Source organism: Pseudochaenichthys georgianus, chromosome 3, assembly GCF_902827115.2.
Source record: "Pseudochaenichthys georgianus chromosome 3, fPseGeo1.2, whole genome shotgun sequence".
Classification (NCBI taxonomy): Eukaryota; Metazoa; Chordata; class Actinopteri; order Perciformes; family Channichthyidae; genus Pseudochaenichthys; species Pseudochaenichthys georgianus.
The window spans coordinates 19,741,878-19,761,632 of NC_047505.1; the positions used below are offsets into that span (position 1 = coordinate 19,741,878).

The following is a 19,755-nucleotide window of genomic DNA, read 5'->3' on the forward strand; positions in this document are numbered from 1 at the left end:
CTACATGTCAAACAAAACAGACAATTTAAATATGTCAACATCGGCCCTGGGAAATAAAAATTGTATTGGAACAGAATTCCAAAACTATTGATTTGCATGGAATGGTCAATTTAATCACAATTAGTTCCAAATTGTAAAGCCATAGTCCTCAAGGCCATTAGTCCCTCTCAATTAACACAATTGGTCTTCAAAGGCAAAGTGCAGAGTTAAATATTTGCCAGGAATGCTGCAATAAGTGGCAACTGCAGTACAATGCATAGTGATCTGATAAGTTGAGTCCCGACGCCAAAACACTTCCTACAAACCTCTCTTTGTCAAACTGAAGCATTTGAACGTTTTGTGGATGAATCCCCGACTGGGCGTCCACCAAGAAAAGAAAAATGCCTCTTTTCAAAATTTCAATAAATAATTCAGTTTATCAGAAGACGAACGGAGCATGGTTTTGACAGGCACAGGCACAGGCGCACACACACACACACACACACACACACACACACACACACACACACACACACACACACACACACACACACACACACACACACACACACACACACACACACACACACACACACACACACACACACACACACACACACACACACACACACACACACACACACACACACACACACACACACACACACACACACACACACACACACACACACACACACACACACACACACACACACACACACAAGCAAACCGTCGTCACACCGGTTAAACAAACACACTTGTCCATAGCGCAGAATTGTTTAGGCCCACAAATTGGGAGCGTTGCAAATTGTATGCAAATAAACCCTTCACTGTCTCTTTTTACTCGTACACACACAAGGTCACAAGTATACTTGTTATCAGTTGGATCAGCATGGAGCATTCTGGGAAGGTTGATGAGGCCTCTGGGCGCTTTGATCCCTCTTATCACACAGATTCTGCTCAGCTCAGCGCTGCTCTTAAATGATACCACTGCATTCCGCTGACACACCCAAACACACACACACACACACACACACACACACACACACACACACACACACACACACACACACACACACACACACACACACACACACACACACACACACACACACACACACACACACACACACACACACACACACACACACACACACACACACACACACACACACACACACACACACACACACACACACACACACACACACACACACACACACACACACACCACCTCAACTTCTGGGAATCGTTATATATTACTTTTCTATACTACTTGGAATGGAAATGAAGGATTTGAATGAAATTCTCTTCAATCGTCACACAAATATACATATATAGTGAAATATAGTTTCCGCATTTTGATACCTCTCAATGTACCAGTCCACACTTCATACGTGGTGTGATCCGGGACTTGAACCGCAGACCCTCGGGTTCCCAGTACAGATTGAGCTACTTCACCTCTATCTGCCTCATTCCAACATTTCTCACAATGCTTTTCGATCTCAACAGAAAGAGTGGGGTTTCTTTGTTTACCAAGTTACAAACACTATTAATGATGTACGTATCTTCCCATATAGGAAAGAAGTAAGAGCGCTGACATAATTATGCCGCAGCAAAAAACGCATCAAAGACGGTGTTACATTTCACAAGCCTCTGATGACAGATGCACAACAACGCAATTTGGTCCATTTCCATCTCCTGTTGTGCTCCATTAATTATGTAATATTGTCACGTCCTACTGAGCGTTTGATGTGGATGTTTGCTTAAAGAACTTGCCAAAGCATTTGACATTGACGTTCATTCACCACCCATACTTCTCACCCTGGCTACAGAATTCCCACTTGGTCATCCCTAACCCACACAAACAAGTGAAGGCCTTTTTTCAGCTCATTTAATTCCTGATGGTATAAAGCTAAACAGATATTTTCCGTCATATATGAATCTGTATTTTTCCTTTTGCATCTCCTGATGTCAAGCATTGAGCCAAGATAATGAAGATGTCCAGTACACCACAAATGTTTCCTGGAGAGACGAGGGAAAACTGGAGGTGACCCAACCGGCTTTAGACTGAAAGAGAAAACCTTTATTTGAGCCCCTTGGATGAGTTATTCTAGTCAGACAGCAGACTCCTCTGTCCTGCTGTGAGGTCTTGGCCTCCACTGAATGCTGCTCTTTAAACTGCTATCCAATGTTGTATTTGTATAACTATTTGTCTGTGAGAATGTCCTTTACTTTTTATTATGTATCTTTTAATCTCAAAGAGCCCTATCGATGTTGCATGCTCATTGGCTGTGTCTTGGAATAAGATTGCGTGGGTCTGGTTTGCAGGATTGTGTGTGTGTGTGTGTGTGTGTGTGTGTGTGTGTGTGTGTGTGTGTGTGTGTGTGTGTGTGTGTGTGTGTGTGTGTGTGTGTGTGTGTGTTCCATGTCCTAAGGAAGATATATGTGTGCGTCTTTAAGTGGCCTTGAGCGGCAGAGTTAATGGCCTCCCCTTGACTGTAGAGCAGCTGAATCAAGTGGCCGTAATGGGACCAATATATCTGCCTAAACATCGCTTATCACTCCGGCTCGACGGATGGGAGGCTAAGAGAGAGAGAGAGAGAGAGAGAGAGAGAGAGAGAGAGAGAGAGAGAGAGAGAGAGAGAAAAACAGATGTGTACTCTAGAGAGCGATACAGGAGCCTGCGAGTGTAATGTGAATATCTCATCCGAGGAGCTTTAACAAAGGTTTTCTATTTCAGTCCAAAACATGTCGGTTCATCTCCGGATTACTGTCGTCTCTACCGGGAACATTTATTCACGCTGGTGATCTGTGTATTTTTCATTATTTTGTCACATGTTTATAGCAGCCATTACACACAGACAAACACACACTTGCATGATTGTGCTAATTTAGCTCAGTTGAGGGTAAACTGTGTTGTCAAAAAGATGGAACAACGTGTTGCAGGAATAAATACATATCAATAATTCCCATGCAAAGGGAAACACCATTTTCAAGAGTGACTTAAAGGCAACATTAGTTTATTCTTCTTTGACATTAACAATAGTGTTGAACCTCTTGGCTTGCTGTCATATCAGATAACGGTTTTCTTGTTTCAAACGTTATCTTTTTGTCAGATAAGAAGTGACAGAAGGTTTCCATGAGCTTTTTGTACTGCCTTTCAGATGATGACTGGGAGGAATATTTGAGATACATACAGACTCTTTTGATACAGGCACAATTTCCAAATCAAAAAGTATATACAAAGGTATTTCAGAGCAAGTCTGGAGACTATTAACTTCATAAGGTGAAGACGGTTACAAACACAGTCTTACGTTGCTCAAAAGTCTTAGTCAGAGTTAAAAAAGTGCTAAAAGCAGAATGAGCCAAACGGAGAATAATCCCCTCTCTCACTCCTTCCTTTATTGTATACCTCTGACACTCTGCACCCACATTATTCATGTTCTTGCATGTAAAGAGATTCCAAACATGTTGCCTTTGTTCTCTGCTTTCACTTTCCTCTCTTCACCCTCTCATTGTTTTGGGGATTTGTTTGTGTTATTTCTTTCCCAACAGTGTTTGTCCTGCTATTCTAAAAAAAAAAAAAGAATGTGGATTAAAAAGATAAATAAATGTTAGCATAATGGTTAGAACCTGAGTGGTGGATTAACTCTTTGTGGCCATGAATTCAAGTTTGATTTAGGAAAGCTGATCATGCCTCACAACTGCAGTTCCCTATGATAACATGGTAAAAGGATTTTTGGATAGTTTGTAAGGGACTAAAGCATGTAGGATTTTAAAAGTATCTCCCTTGTCCTGCCACAACTATTCTCCAACTCTCACTAATCCCCTCTGTTCCTCTCATCCGCCTTACTCTCTGCAGCTCTGCTCGCTCTTTATTTGCCTCTCATAGCCGGTCCCGACAGAGGCGGCTTATCTGATTCTAGGCAGCTCTGGTCGCTAGCCAACGCATATTTCAGTCCGTCAGAGCGGAGTGGCGCTGCCAGCACAGTTTTTCTTGGCAGCGTGTCCGGCACTGGCCAATGGATGGGGCTCTCTCCATCCTTCTCCACCTCTACGGCAAACGGACCTTCAGCCACAGACACATTGCCACTCTGCATTCACAACCTGACAACTCTCTCTAGCTTTATTTATGGCTTTATCCCCTCAATTAGTATCATGGTCCGATGTATCAAGCTTAACACCATGTGAGGAAGACTGTTTATCCATCTTTTTACGTCTTTTGTTTCGAAAAAAAAGTTGGAGTTGGTCAAAATGGACAATATATCTCTCCGAATTGTAAATGGGTTTAAACACATCAAAACTGTCCGTACACGATTCGTATTTAATGAACTGCAGACATCGTCACAAGACATTTTATTGTCCATCAACAGAGAATTATGTAGAAACATTTGCTTGTTGCCATGACAAATCTCCGCAGAGTGCTTTACACTAGTGAGAAACGCTCGTGCGCTATCAACCATTCAACCAACACATTTTCTCCTTAAGAGGCTGTAGGACAGGAATTACCCCGATGCGGTCTAATGATGACATTATAGGACTATTATGATTATGTGTCACTGGCTGAATTAAGTTATCATTTCTCGAATGTTACCTTGCCTGTCCTTTGGACACCCATCAACAGCAGGTCATTCATTATACTTGGGCTATGTGACTGTTTACCTGCCAAGGATAATTCATGGTGAACGTATTACACAGGGTGATAGCGATAGGAAGAAGACCTCAGACAAAAGGAAATGTTTCAAAAGAAAAAAAGAGGCAGCCTTGAGTTAGAATGTGGGAAAATGGAGAAATATACTTGCAATCTCCTATAGGAAAACCATTTTTTTTAATTGAAAATAAAATAGAAAGAGTCATGGCTGTTTCGCCTAGACATGCCAATGTTTATTTTGAGAAAATACTTGTGGTAAATTGTGGTTTGATTGAGTTTCTACATTACATTCTCAAGTGATTATGTAAGTAATCTTGTTCTAGATCACTGAGCCACAAGCCATACAACAAATCTGACTGTTTGCAGCTTTGATTTTTGATAATAGGGCCATTTGAGAAGATTTCAGGCAGGTAATAAACATTCACACACACATGCTCTGTGGATGAATCAGTTTTGTGTGCCAAAGCAAACACAGCTGGGGCTTTCTGTCTGGTTATGTGAAAGTGGATAAATGCATCTGTCCACAACATCAGCAGTCAAACTACGTTCTCATTAAGTGATACTTTCAACAAGTCCATGAACCAAACAAGCATGTTGACAGGAAAACATCAAAACAAATCAAATGAACCAATTTAATGTGTTTTTTCAATAAACAATAATCCCAAATGGAAGATCAGCATTGTTTTTGTCTCCATATCAATCATTATGTTCATTGAATCCAATATTTTTTTAGCCCATAAAATGTCAATCACAATGACAGATGCCAACCATCAGTTTTCAGGGCCCGAGGTGATGTCTGCGAATTGTTTATTTTGTCTGGCTCCAAATAAAAAATCAAATTAAGTATTGTGGTTATAAATTAAAGTGAGGAAGAAATTAAGCAAAGCAAAGCTGAAGCGAACTTGTGAAACACACATCCCTGGAGCAGTTATCAGTGACTGATTCTTACAGTGAAAATACATTATCTCTGTCTGACACTTGTTTCATACATCTTACAGCTTTATCCACTAGTGATGCCTCGGTCTCAATAAAATGAAGCCAGACTGCAGGAGGGGTAGCTCTGTTGTACCTCTGATATAGATGAGAGCAATCGATCCAGGTACTTTCCCTCTATGTAATGGCCCCGCCCCTTTTTGATAATTTGACTGGCGGTAAATACAACGCCAGAAGTTTTTCGCCAAAAACATCAAACATTTTAGAAAACAGTGCAATTTTCTATCTACAATGAGCCCAATTACAATGGTCAAACAGGCAACAATTACATAATGATGGATGATCAGTGTTGTTTTATAGTTTGTTTTAAATAAAAGTGGCAGGGAGCAGGCTTACACCTAAACTGGGATGTCCTTTGCGTGTCAGTGTGTTGTATATTTCAATGCAGTATACATTATATTAACTACTTTGACAGTAAATGTTTAACTCATTAGCATCATAGTTCAGCTGTGAGGAAGTGTTTTACTGTCAAAATCCCATTGATTATGCTTTTTATTCTCTCTGTGGATGCCTTAAGCCACATATCTTTTCTTTTCTGTATTTCTCGGTAAAGAAAAGACAATTGTTACTTTGGATTTGTTTGTTGTTTGATGTGCAATACACAACACGGCAGTTTTTAGGCCTGATAAAAAAATGTTGTCCGCTTGCCGCTGGTTCTTTGTTTTCACCTGAAAGGGGGCAGGGAAGTCCTTTCACCAGGCTAACTATTCTGAAAAGTTACAACATGGTAGTGAAATTGATACAATCCACACTCCTTTTCATTGTCCTTAACGTTCCACATAGTACTTTTAAAGCCTAATCCATCACCTCTGACAAACTGAACACATTTAAAAGCCACTCAAACAAGCGTCTACAAGATTTAAAAATAAAGTAAAGCCAGGCCACAGACAAACAGCCTCTTTGTCTCTCTTCTTTTTCCTGTCTCTTTCTCTGCCCTCAAACAGCCTCTAATCATGTCCTCTTCTGTGGGAACAAGTGTGCTCCCCTCATTTACTGAGCAGAGAGTAAATATTGAGGAAGGAGACAGAGTGGAGGACAGGAGAAATTGTTTGGAGGGGATGAAGAAAGAGAGGAGGAGGATTATGCTAATATGTCAAAACAACTACCGCTATATACTGAGACAGAAAGAGAGAATGAGACAGGAAGACGGACAAACGAAGCAACGGAACAAACTCAACCACATGGTGAGAAATAAATGAGAAAGCCTTGGGTAAAAAGAGAAGCAAGTTGAGTTTGCAGGTGTCCTGTGGTCAGAGGAGAGAGGGAAGAAGGATGCAAAGACAGAGGGAGGCATGGAGAAAAGAGATGAAGGGACGGAGAGAGAAACTGACACATAGAAAAAGGAGGGAATGGGGTCTTAATCTTCTCCGCTCCTGCTTTCGGATCAGCTGAGCCCCCGTGGTCACAGCTTCTCTCTGATTGGCCAAGACGTCAGAGAGCGGTGGATTAAAGAACGGAGGGGGTATTTCTTATTTTTTTGTGCTTTATGTGTGAGTTTGTATTAATGCCCTTGTGAGAAAAAGTTTGAGTTTTGGGGATTTTCGATGAAGGACGCTGTGGTCATTCCACACTCGTTTTGTTCAAATGCTGCTTTTTTAGGTTTGATCTAGGGTTAAAGGTCGGGATTAGATTTAGTATTTTAAGCCAGAAACATATCTTCAGCTTTTCAAAAGCCTAACTGACTCTTAAAACTGTTGAAACAGACACAGGTTCAAGGCTCGCATCTGGAGATTAAATTCATCTTAGTCTAGAGGTATTTTGTCAAAATCCTGAAATTAAACGAGTTCAGCTTTGTCAGAAAAATCTAATTTCTGATATTCACATGAATGAAAGTGTTCCACTACTGCCTAGCAAACATGAAATGATGTCTTCATTGCATAATTACGGTTTTAATTGGCCTTCATTCTGTACATTAGGTTCATTAGGGCATTGATGTTAACATGCAATGATGAAAACAACCAAGTCTGTACAAAAATGTCCCTGTTTATGAAAGAAGATGCCAGGAAGTTAGGATGTTATTGGATATAAATTCCAACTGCATTTGAAAATGCTATTTTTTCAGCACTCAATAAACGTTAGTACCTTTGAAAGACTGAATTCAAAACATTTATTAAAGGGCCCATGTCATGGCCATTTCTACTGATCATAATTCCATTGTTGAGGTATACTAAAATAGATTTATATTGTGCAATTTTCCAAACTCACATTGGTTTCTCATACAGCATCTCTGTAAAGTATGGCGGTCTCGGGACGGGTGGCGCAGTGCTCTGTGCGTATGGTCATAAGATCAAGGAGTTGGGGAACTCCAGTTCGAAACCCGCTCCCGCCCCACTGCGTCAGGCCGTTGTGTCCTTGGGCAAGACACTTCACCCGAATTTGCTCCTGTGGGTATTGTCCACAGTAGATGACCATTACATGTATGATCTGTATGTGTAATGTGTATTTGTAAAGTGCTTTGAGAGTCTTTGATAAAGCGCTATAATAAATATAAGGATTATTATTATTATGTGTATTCACTCTCTGTCCTAAACGGCTTGTTCGAGCTCCTGCCCCCCCCCTCCCTGTGAGCCCAGTGTGCTCTGATTGGTCGGGACGTCGCGGGGCTCGTTGCTGCGATCTGCTGCGAGGAGCGGACAGGCTTTCAGGTCGGCGATACAGTGAGAACATCCTGAGCACACACAAACACTCACAGCCGAAGTAAAAACAATAAGTGTGGCCTGATATTGAGTAAGAAAAAGGTTTATAACGCTGTGAGAACGGGTCTGCGGAGAGCATTTCTCCGCGATCCCAACGTAGTAGTCCGAAAAACGTTTACCCATTTAAACAGTCGTGGTAGATACCTTGTTTGTTTTAAACATCATAAATACACAAACAACAATGAATACTTACAGGTTGTGTACCCGAATCTCCCGCTGGTCCAAACAAAGTAGGAACAGCATCGTGCTTCAGTGCCCTACGCTGTACATATCCAGCATGAATCGCTGAAAGGTTTGGGAAGCTTTGTTTCGTGAAATGCTGGCAGGGGGTGCGGCCTCTGGGTATTCACACGTCAGAGTACCCAGGAAGTAAACAATGGAAAATTAGAAATCTCCAACGAGGCGTTTTGGGGCAGCATAGACTGTGTTAGAGTTTTACTCGCTACAGGGTGTACTTTGAGGGTTTTTGACTCTGCAGACCGTTTACATGCAGACAAACCTTCATAACACACAAGGGGACGGGTAATAACCAGAAAAGCATGACATGGGCCCTTTAACAATGATTCTCGCTACTAAATGAACTCGAGAGACTGTGATTTCCAAATGGGAAATCAAGTACACACTATACTTGGCTTTCAATAGGATTTAATTGTGAGAACACTGTTGCTAGGCAACTGACAACAAAAATAACCGATTTTCCCAACGTCTCTTATGAGAAATGATGTGTGATTCTGGGTTTCTTGCCTTTCAACATCATCTGACCGAACAACAAATATATATAAACATCAGAATAGTTGACAAGTCACGATCTGTACGAAAAAACATGAATTGTGGATCGTTCAAATGGATTCGTCTCATAAATATATGGTAAATATAATGCCACTGGGAGGGCCTGTCATACCTATCTTGAAATGCATCGAGTGGAGGGTTCTTATAAGTGAGTGTTTATGCGTGTATAAGTGTGTGTATTTGAATATAGAGTACACACCCATTTCACAAACCTCACAGGCCTGTGTGAGCCACTGGCAGAGGAAGCCAAACGTCATGCAGCGCTTTCAATCACGCACAACAGAGATTTTCCTCTTCCATTTCATCACACACACACACACACACACACACACACACACACACACACACACACACACACACACACACACACACACACACACACACACACACACACACACACACACACACACACACACACACACACACACACACACACACACACACACACACACACACACACACACACACACACACACACACACACACACACACACACACACACACACACACACACACACACACACACACACACACACACACACACACACACACACACACACACACACACACACACACACACACACACAATTCTACAAAGAGCATGCATGCATGCTCTTGGTCCCTCAACAACTCTTCCTAATTCTCTCTTAGGTCCCTGTGCAGCTATGAAACTTTATATTAAGGAACGCTGGCACACGACGCAAGCCCTGCACACACATTTCCGTCACATCTGCACTATATCGTGCACCAGGTCCTTATTCAGAATTCTTATCAGAATTCTCTGAGTTTTTAACTTTGGTACTTAAAACAGATAAAGTAATTATCGTAGGTGACTTTAATATTCATGTTGACGATGATAAAAATAGCCTTACTGTTGCATTTAACTCTATATTAGATTCTGTTGGTTTCTGTCAGAGTGTAAATAAACCAACCCACTGCTATAATCACACACTCAACCTTGTTCTGACTTATGGTATTGAAATTGAGCAACTATTAGTCGAACCGCATAATCCTGCTTTATCCGACCATTTCTTAGTAACTTTTGAAGTACTGTTACTAGACTACAAAGCATTGGTCAAAAGCTCTTGCAGCAGAAACCTATCTGTTAGTGCTATAGCCAAGTTTAAGGAAGAGATTCCACCAATACTTAACTCGATAGCATGTCTGCATGTAAGGGAGGAAACTTATACAAAATGTACACCACCCCAAATTGATCATGTTGTTGATAGTGCTATAGATGCGCTGCGAATAAAATTAGACTCTGTTGCTCCTTTGAAAAAGAAGAAAATAAAACAACATAGATTAGCTCCGTGGCATAATGCCGAAACCCGCAAAATAAAGCAAAAGTCTAGACAACTTGAAAGGATATGGCGTTCCACTAAACTTGAAGAATCTTGTTTAATTTGGCATATTACTATCAATGAATATAAGAAAGCACTGCGTAAAGCAAGAGCAGCCTACTACTCTTCATTAATAGATGAGAATAAGAATAATGCAAGATTTCTTTTCAGCACTGTAGCCTGCAGGCTGACAGAGAGCCACAGCTCGATTGAGCCTTCTATTCCCATAGCACTCAGTAGTAATGATTTTATGTGCTTTTTTAACGATAAAATTGTTACTCTTAGAAACAAAATTAATGACCTCTTGCCTTTGATCAGTATAGTGTTATCAACAGCTCCCGGAAACGTAAGTTCTAATATTACACTAGATAGTAAACTAGAATGCTTTTCAGCCATAAACCTTGAACAATTACATTCAATGATTCTCTCTTCTAAACCATCAACGTGCATGTTAGACCCAATTCCAACTAAGCTGTTGAAGGAAGTTTTTCCATTAATTAGCACTTCTTTATTAAATATTATGAATATGTCTTTATTATCAGGCAATGTTCCACAATCATTCAAAGTAGCAGTGATAAAACCGCTTCTTAAAAAGTACAACCTCGATCCAGAGGTTTTAGCCAACTATAGACCTATTTCTAATCTTCCGTTCCTCTCAAAAATTCTTGAGAAAGCGGTCGCAAAACAGTTGTGTGATTACTTAAAAAACAATGATTTATCTGAAGATTTTCAGTCTGGCTTTAGAACACATCATAGCACAGAGACAGCTCTGGTTAAAGTCACAAATGACATTCTAATAGCCTCAGACAAGGGACTTGTCTCTATTCTTGTTTTGCTCGATCTCAGTGGTGCATTTGATACTATCGACCATGATATCCTATAGCAAAGACTAGAGCACTTAGTTGGCATACAGGGAACTGCTTTAGGCTGGTTTAGGTCCTATCTATCTGAACGCTCTCAGTTTGTACGTGTTAGCGATGAATCTTCCACGCAAACCAAAGTTAGCCATAGAGTGCCACAGGGTTCAGTGCTCGGACCTATTTTGTTCACATTATATATGCTTTCGTTAGGCAATATTATAAGGAATCATTCTGTAAACTTTCATTGTTATGCGGATGATACTCAACTATATTTATACATCAAGCCTGATGAAATTAATCATCTAAATAAAATGCAAGACTGCCTTAAGGACTTAAAAATGTGGATGACCTTAAACGTTTTGATGTTAAACACGACCAAAACTGAAGTTATTGTACTTGGCCCGAAGAATCTACGAAACAAATTATCTAAAGATATACTAACTATGGATGGCATTAATTTGGCCTCCAGTGAGACTGTAAGGAATCTTGGTGTTATATTTGATCAGGATTTATCCTTTAACGCCCACATAAAATCAATTTCAAGGACCGCCTACTTCCATCTACGTAACATTGCAAAAATCAGGCATATCTTGCCTCAAAACGATGCAGAGAAACTAGTCCATGCATTTGTTACTTCAAGGCTGGATTATTGTAACTCTTTATTATCAGGGTGTACCAAGAAGTCAGTCAAGTCGCTTCAGCTGATTCAAAATGCTGCAGCTCGGGTACTAACCAGAGTTAGGAAAAGGGACCACATTACTCCTGTTCTGGCTGCCTTACACTGGCTCCCTATAGAACACAGGATATCATTTAAAATTCTTCTTCTCGCCTACAAAGCCCTTAATGGGCAGGCGCCATCTTACCTTAAATAACTCATTATACCCTACTGTCCTACTAGGGCATTGCGTTCCAAGAATGCAGGGTTGTTGGTTGTTCCTAGAATCTCTAAAAGTACAATGGGAGCCAGAGCCTTTTCTTATCAAGCTCCACATTTGTGGAATCAGCTTCCAGTTTGTGTTTGGGCGGCAGACACCCTATCCGTTTTTAAGAGTGCGCTTAAGACCTTCCTTTTTGATAAAGCTTATAGTTAGGGCTGATTAGATTCAGCCCCTAGTTTTGCTGATATAGGCTTAGTTTGTCGGGGGACATCTTACTTCTTCCTTCTCTCTGTCTATACCTGTGTACTCTCATGTTTTGATTAACCCAGCTTCCCCAAATTTCTTTCTTTTTGGTGTCTATATACGCCGGGATCCGGAGTCATGGATGATCCTGCGGTCCTGTGTCCTGCATCGCGAGCCCTGGATCTTGAGTCGTGGCTGTGATCCTGGATCATAGGTTCTGGATGGATATCCTTGTGGATTCATCTTCCTATTATACACGCATGCATTTCCAAATATTTGGACTACCTATGTTGCAAATGTATTATCTTTTCAATTTACACACGGCATCTATTGCACGTCTGTCCGTCCTGGGAGAAGGATCCCTCCTCTGTTGCTCTCCCTGAGGTTTCTCCCATTTTTCCCTTTAAACTGTGGGTTTTCTCCGGAAGTTTTTCCTTGTACGATGTGAGGGTCTAAGGACAGAGGGTGTCGTATTGTCATACTGATATTCTGTACAAACTGTGAAGACCACTGAGACAAATGTAACATTTGTGATATTGGGCTATATAAATAAACATTGATTGATTGATTGATTGATTGATTGATTGATTGATTGATTGATTGATTGACTATATAATTTCCACATGATCTTAATTAGATCGGATGTTTACACGGATAGTTTCATAACCACAGTCAGCCACTTTGCCTCGGTTCCTATTCTCCAGAGTTTCACAGACGCGCATTCTTCCATTGTGATCCAGCACAATTGGGCTTTCTCTACAAATTGCTAAATTGGTGTAAATGATTATCATGTTAAAGTTGAAACAAAGTCTGAATGCCACAAACTGAACTGCAACTATTTTGCTGAAAAGAGGTATTCTTCTGTTTGTGTGTGTGTTTCTTGCGATGATGCACTCTCACGGTCACACACACACATCTGAACCGCTCTCTCTGTTGTGCATTGAAACTGTGCCTCCATAAATTCTATTTTGTTTCTGAGATGTCGTTAAAAAGCATACAATTTCACTCCGCGGTTTTTACGATCCGACTTGCTTAATTCAATCAGTGTAATAGAAGTTGGGTCGTGTGGGATTCAACTCTCTACCGTGACACACAAAAACAACACGCAAACACACAGCACTCAGTGTTTCCCCTATTTTCCACTAGCGGTGGCGCAAAAAACTATTTTCATTTTTTTATTAAAATAATAATAAGTGCCGACCCTTTTTGATTGTTGATTGTTTGTTATGTGGATTTGTAGTATTTGTGTTACTGTATGTTCAATAAAGGTGTATTTAGCTAAATCTTGAGACATTTCCACTGTATGTACTAGGCCTCAAGAGCCTTTCTTGTGCTGGCAGACACATAGAAACATATTGGCGGGGCGCACTTCGCACACACGAAAAGATTTCACGTGCTCCGCGCTCACATTTTGCTGGGCCCGCGTGCCTTCGCACCGCTGCTATGACTCCATGCTAGGGGAAACACTTGCACTGACATAGCTTACCTTGAGGAAATTTAAATTTCAGTTAAATGGAACCTATCCTAACTTTCAATGTGTTGTGTGCCCCCTTAAAACAAATCACAGGTTGCAAAATCGTAGTGCGTAGTTTAGAGTTGACCTTGGAGAAGTTCAAAAGAGTGTTTTTTCCCCCTAGTTATTTTAAATCTAAATATATTAAGAGGTAGGGGTTAATGAAACCAAAACTCAAAAGATGTAATATGAAACTGAGAAAAGCTTCACATTCTGGACATATTTCATTGCCATAGCTGTTCAAAACTTAAACATCTGTATCCGAGGAAGTATCAATTTGAGTTTTCTCTGAAATATGTTTAAATAAATGGGTGAAGTTGATCTGGACACCACTGGTTAAAATATTTGAAAGAGTTGAGGAGGTAGTAGGACATTGTGGAACTGAATACTGAAGGGTTATATCTGTAGTTTTCAATGTCTGGCTGCTATAACACCAACATTAATCTCTGTGATATGAGCTCCATGGTTACGAGATTAACTACAGTAAGTTCAAGAGGACGAGCGTCCAGCGCTTGAGCAGAGGATCGATCAGACAGTACTAATGGATTAGAAAGGTCCAGCTAGACGCTCCGATATCTGTCAGCTGCTTCCATGTGTCTCCTTAAATAACTAACGTAGTGTAGATCGATATGGGGCGATCAGGCTGACTGAACATTCAACTGGCCAGAGATCAATAACACTTAGCATCCCCTCTCCCCACCCCTAACTAGCTTAATGTGACACAGGAAGACTGATGGAGACAGAACATCCACACACACACACACACACACACACACACACACACACACACACACACACACACACACACACACACACACACACACACACACACACACACACACACACACACACACACACACACACACACACACACACACACACACACACACACACACACACACACACACACACACACACACACACCACACACACACACACACACACACACACACACACAAACACACACACACACACACCTCTCAAAGATGCTTAGGAAGTGTCAAACAAAAGGGCAGCATCTGCTTCCCTACTCTATAACTGAGCAGGAAAAGGAAAAAAGAAGGAGACCGGGACCCTCACACTGACATGTCACATCGATACACAGAACTGTAAAAGAGGAGCGGTGAAGATCTCCTCCACTTGACAAACTGACATTCTCTGTAGGAAAATACTCCTGTCTGGCTCTACTGCCAAGAAATCCCTCCAGCCAAACACTGTCTGCTGCCAAAAGTCACTCAAGCATTTTTCTGCACGGGGCATACACCACGCAGAGTCTCTGCATCAGAAATACTACCCCGCCTGGACCAGTGACCCGCTCACTGTTTCACTGGGTGATGATGATGTCCATACGGGCCCAATTATATGTTTTCCTCCTATTCTACACTACGTTTTCCCGAAAAAAAACTGTTGTATCTTTCTAGCAAAATTCCGAAGTCATGCACTTTCACACATTTGCAGAAAGGAGCTGCAAAACACAACCAGAGTCTGGGTTGAGTAGTGAGAGTTTAAGGCCTTGCTCAAGGGAAGAACTGCTGATCTATTCAACTATTAACAACCATTTTTCCAGGCTGGTTTAGCAAGCAACCAATTTAACCAATTTGTTACCAATTTAATAACCATTCATAAATACCCCAAAACAAGTGTAATACAACAACTACAATCTAAATGTGTGTAAACAACCTTAATTCTGTTTTGGTCCTGACCAAAATGTGTCTGAGTATCTATAACTGTCACATATGAAAGTTAATACCACTCTGTGGACTGATTTGTAATCTTTTACAAAAATCTTGCATAAATGCTTGTGTTCATGTATCATTTATCATTTAAGAAGTTTGGCTATTTATTTTTTAGATAAACGAGATGGTTTTCTGGAAAACTATGTAAACATTGATCAAGGAAAGTTAAAAAGAAAGAAAAGCTTTTAGTAACCTTCAATGAAAGGCTGACAGATCGCACATAGGGTTCTCTAATAAATTACGACACAAGTTAAGAAATCAGAGACACAAGTTTGGAGTGTAATATTTGAGGAATGTAGAATTTCGCTGGTCACCGATTGGTCAATTTAAACTTGATCAAAGAGACGTAGTAAACTAAGAGCATATACACGGATCAAGCAATAACATCAAAGCCAGTAAACACTTGTACGACTGATCAAGTTGCAAATTGGACCAATTCAGAGTCAATACATCTATGGTCACAGTTAAATAGAAACAAAGACAGAAGGAAAGGAAGTGAGGAGGAGGAAGGATTGCGACTCACTGCATCCGTCCTCGTCACTGTGGTCCCCGCAGTCGTTGTCTCCGTCACACTGCCACTGGGCCGGGATGCAGGTACACTCGCCAAACGCACTGACCGCACATGTGAAGTGGCTCCGTCCGCACGAACACTCAGCGCTGCCCTGGACGCCTGCAAACACAGAGGAAGAGAGGGTTTAGCATCTAAGAAAAATGACTTTCCGTTATTGGAATTCATACAAACAAATGCTGCAGGTATTTGCCCACGTAGCTAATTTTCCAATCTTTTGCTTGTCATTTCATGAATTTGAACGTATACAATTTGCAGGTAAACACACCAAGTGACGCTGGTGCTTTCTGTTTTCGAGCCAAACCGCTAAAACCAGCTTAATATTAAAACTCCTTTTTAACTACTGCCTAAATACAAAAGCATTTAACTAGCAAATCACAAGTCTACTCAATGATGAAGTAGTCACAGGAAATGTTATGCAGTGATATGACCATTAAATTGCTTAAAAAAAAGACAATTGTAATTGATTTGTCATATTCTGACAGCAGATTAGTTTGAAATATTGGATGGATGAACTCTTAAGGATTGCCCTTTGAGTCTGACACAAGGCAAATAGGCTAGAGTACTACTAAGACAATGCACAACACAACTTCAATCTGAATATCAGGCCGCTTTACTAAGCCATGTTCATATACTGTTTTCTATCTTAGCATTTAGCTTAATTGTTCTGGTCATGCAGCTCTTTGACAGCGCTCCAACGAGCTGTGTACTGTAAACTACACCCTAATACAATCCATACAGCTACACACACTATGTCACCATGTTGAAATGAGACTTCACAAACCTTCTGAGAGCAATAAACATTGTGTAATATTCATCTACGATACAGAACATTTAGATTTCCTGATTACGTTTCTTTAAGTGTTGGACTGTCAAAACAAGACATAATCCTAACCCCCAAGCAGGAATGGACATTTTTAACATGTTCTGACAATTTAGAGATGTATACAGATAAATCCAATAATCTAGAAAATAATCTGCAGATTATCCAATAAAGACAATAATCTTTGGTTCCAGCCCTTTTTTTAGCTGCCAATGATGTATTACTGGCCTGATGTGTCATCATTTACTGGACTTGTGCAATGAAAGCAATGTATACTTGAGGCCCCTCATCAGTTGGTAAACATATCCGTGTTTGGAGAGCAGTTAGCCAAAGACTCATTTTAATTTCTTTCCTTAGCGGCCAAAGCAGTAAATCCAAAAAAAACAAAGTAATAAGGCAAAGATTGGAGCAAAGTCTTGAGAACAAAGTATACATTCTGATTTAATGTCCAGTTACAGCCCCCTATAGAATGGAGAAAAGGGCTTTACCTGCGCTCTGAACTGAAACTCCAGGGTAGCAGAGACCTCTATTGAATAATTGTTATTAAGAAATAAGTTAAATCAATAAGAAATACATATTTATTGTCGCTGAACAAATTGCTTACTGGCCCTTTAATAAGGCCTGAATCGCTGACTGTGTGCATATGTGCACAGACAAACACGGTATCCCAAAATACTTTGTCAAACACACACCCAGGGTCCAAATGTTCTGTACCCTCTGCTCTGATATCCCACCACAGCTGAGAAAAACACGGAGTCACCACATTATCAGACGCATCACAGCAAATCCAGGAGAGGAAATGCATAAAGGTTTCCCATTTTGCTCTCCCTTTGATGCTCATTAATAGCCATCTGTGTGTGTGTGTCTATTTTGCTGAAACTGGCTTGCCACAACAAACCCAGAGTTCCTTGGAACGTGCATGTGTGTGTGTGTGTGTGTGTGTGTGTGTGTGTGTGTGTGTGTGTGTGTGTGTGTGTGTGTGTGTGTGTGTGTGTGTGTGTGTGTGTGTGTGTGTGTGTGTGTGTGTGTGTGTGTGTGTGTGTGTGTGTGTGTGTGTGTGTGTGTGTGTGTGTGTGTATGTGTGTGTGTGTGGTTCCTGGCTTCCTCACAAAGGCATCAGTCAACCCAGGAGGGTCTGGCAGAGAGAGCTCAGTAACCTTCAGATCCCTCCCACAGCACTAAATTAATGGCCTCTTTCTTTTCATTTCTCTCTCCTTCGCCTCATTCTTGTCTTTCCATCATCCCCTCTTCACACTTCCCTTCAGCTGCCTCTTTCTTTTCTCCTTTTCCCCACTTTTTACTCTGTCACCTACCATCATTTACTCTCCCCTTTCGGGAGAGAAACAGAGATGGCGTCACCAAAGTATTCCTGTTTGTCAAATTGTCCTCAGGCCTGACAGATAGCTTACCTGCCTGTCTTTGATTGCCCTAAAGCCTGAAAATCCCCAACTAAGACTTATACATGATACTTCATAGTACAACAGAGATGTTATTGCAGTGTTGAGGGTTGTTCTGGATTTGGAACTGTGAGCGTTTTTCTTTTATATGTGTGTGTGTGTGTGTGTGTGTGTGTGTGTGTGTGTGTGTGTGTGTGTGTGTGTGTGTGTGTGTGTGTGTGTGTGTGTGTGTGTGTGTGTGTGTGTGTGTGTGTGTCAACATGAAGCCACATCACAGGCCATGCATTTGTCAAACATGCTTTAAAAAGCTCCAGCCAGAGCCATGTATGCCGTGGAACTGAGAAAAGGAATAGGCAATATGACAATATATACGGCAAGATACATGTCAACAAGTAGAGTGTTGATGTACTCTGGCTGAGTGCAAGACTCTAATATGACTAGTTGCATTAGATTGTGGGCAGGGGGCAAAGATCTAAAAGCAAGACTGTTATTGTGTCTATCAATTGCTTTATCAAGCTACGATCCAGAAAATGTTAAAGTCTACCATTTATTTGCAATACAAGACAAATTACATTGATATGACAGAAGATTTTAATATGTTGTAATAGGACTTGTTGAGTCTTTCAGTATGTTCTCGGAGAGTAATACTCGGTGCCAGAAAACAATGCAAATATTCATAGTAGTGTTACCCTACCTCCAATAACGTGCTCAAATATCCTACTGTTATCTAGTGAGAATGATCCTGGCAGGTGAAAAGTTAAGTATGAGTGTGTCCCCCAACCAGCAGATCTATTTTTTATTTTTACACTGAGAGCATGAACCTACTGAAGAAAGAGATAAACATCACCACTCACTATAAAGCTGAAGACAAACAAACACACACACATTGCAGTCAGCATGGCAGCCCTGAGCTTTCAAGAGCGCCAGCATGACAAACCTCTGATGCGTCTCACAGATAGCAGATCACATGCTGGGCTGTTTTGAATTGACGGTGGATCCCTTTGAGCTGTAAATGCAAGTTAAGCAAAAATACATCAGTCTTTGGAAGCATGTTTAAATGAAGCAGGTACAGCAGAATCACCTTATCCGTTAATTAGCAAGACTTGTTTACCCGTCTGAAAAGCCAAGTTGGGAAAAGACTGAACACAAGCAGCACAGGGATACAGAGCTGGGATTGAACAGTAAAGCCATTGTGAACTTCTCTGCTGTTATCAAGCTTCTCCCAGCTGACTTTCCAAATAAAAGCCTTCCAGCAAAGAGGATGTATTGTTATTATGCAACTGGAA

At 40.9% G+C, this 19,755-nt stretch overlaps 1 protein-coding gene across 1 annotated transcript in view; it reads right to left on the minus strand.

The window, feature by feature from the left end:
* The window catches only part of lrp4 (low density lipoprotein receptor-related protein 4), a 156,290-nt gene that overhangs the window by 72,212 nt on the left and 64,323 nt on the right, over positions 1 to 19,755 (minus strand). Inside the window, exon 2 of the mRNA XM_034078171.1 lies at positions 16,205 to 16,351. Within this exon, the coding sequence (XP_033934062.1) occupies positions 16,205 to 16,351 (147 nt within the window). The remainder of the gene's footprint in view (positions 1 to 16,204; positions 16,352 to 19,755) is intronic.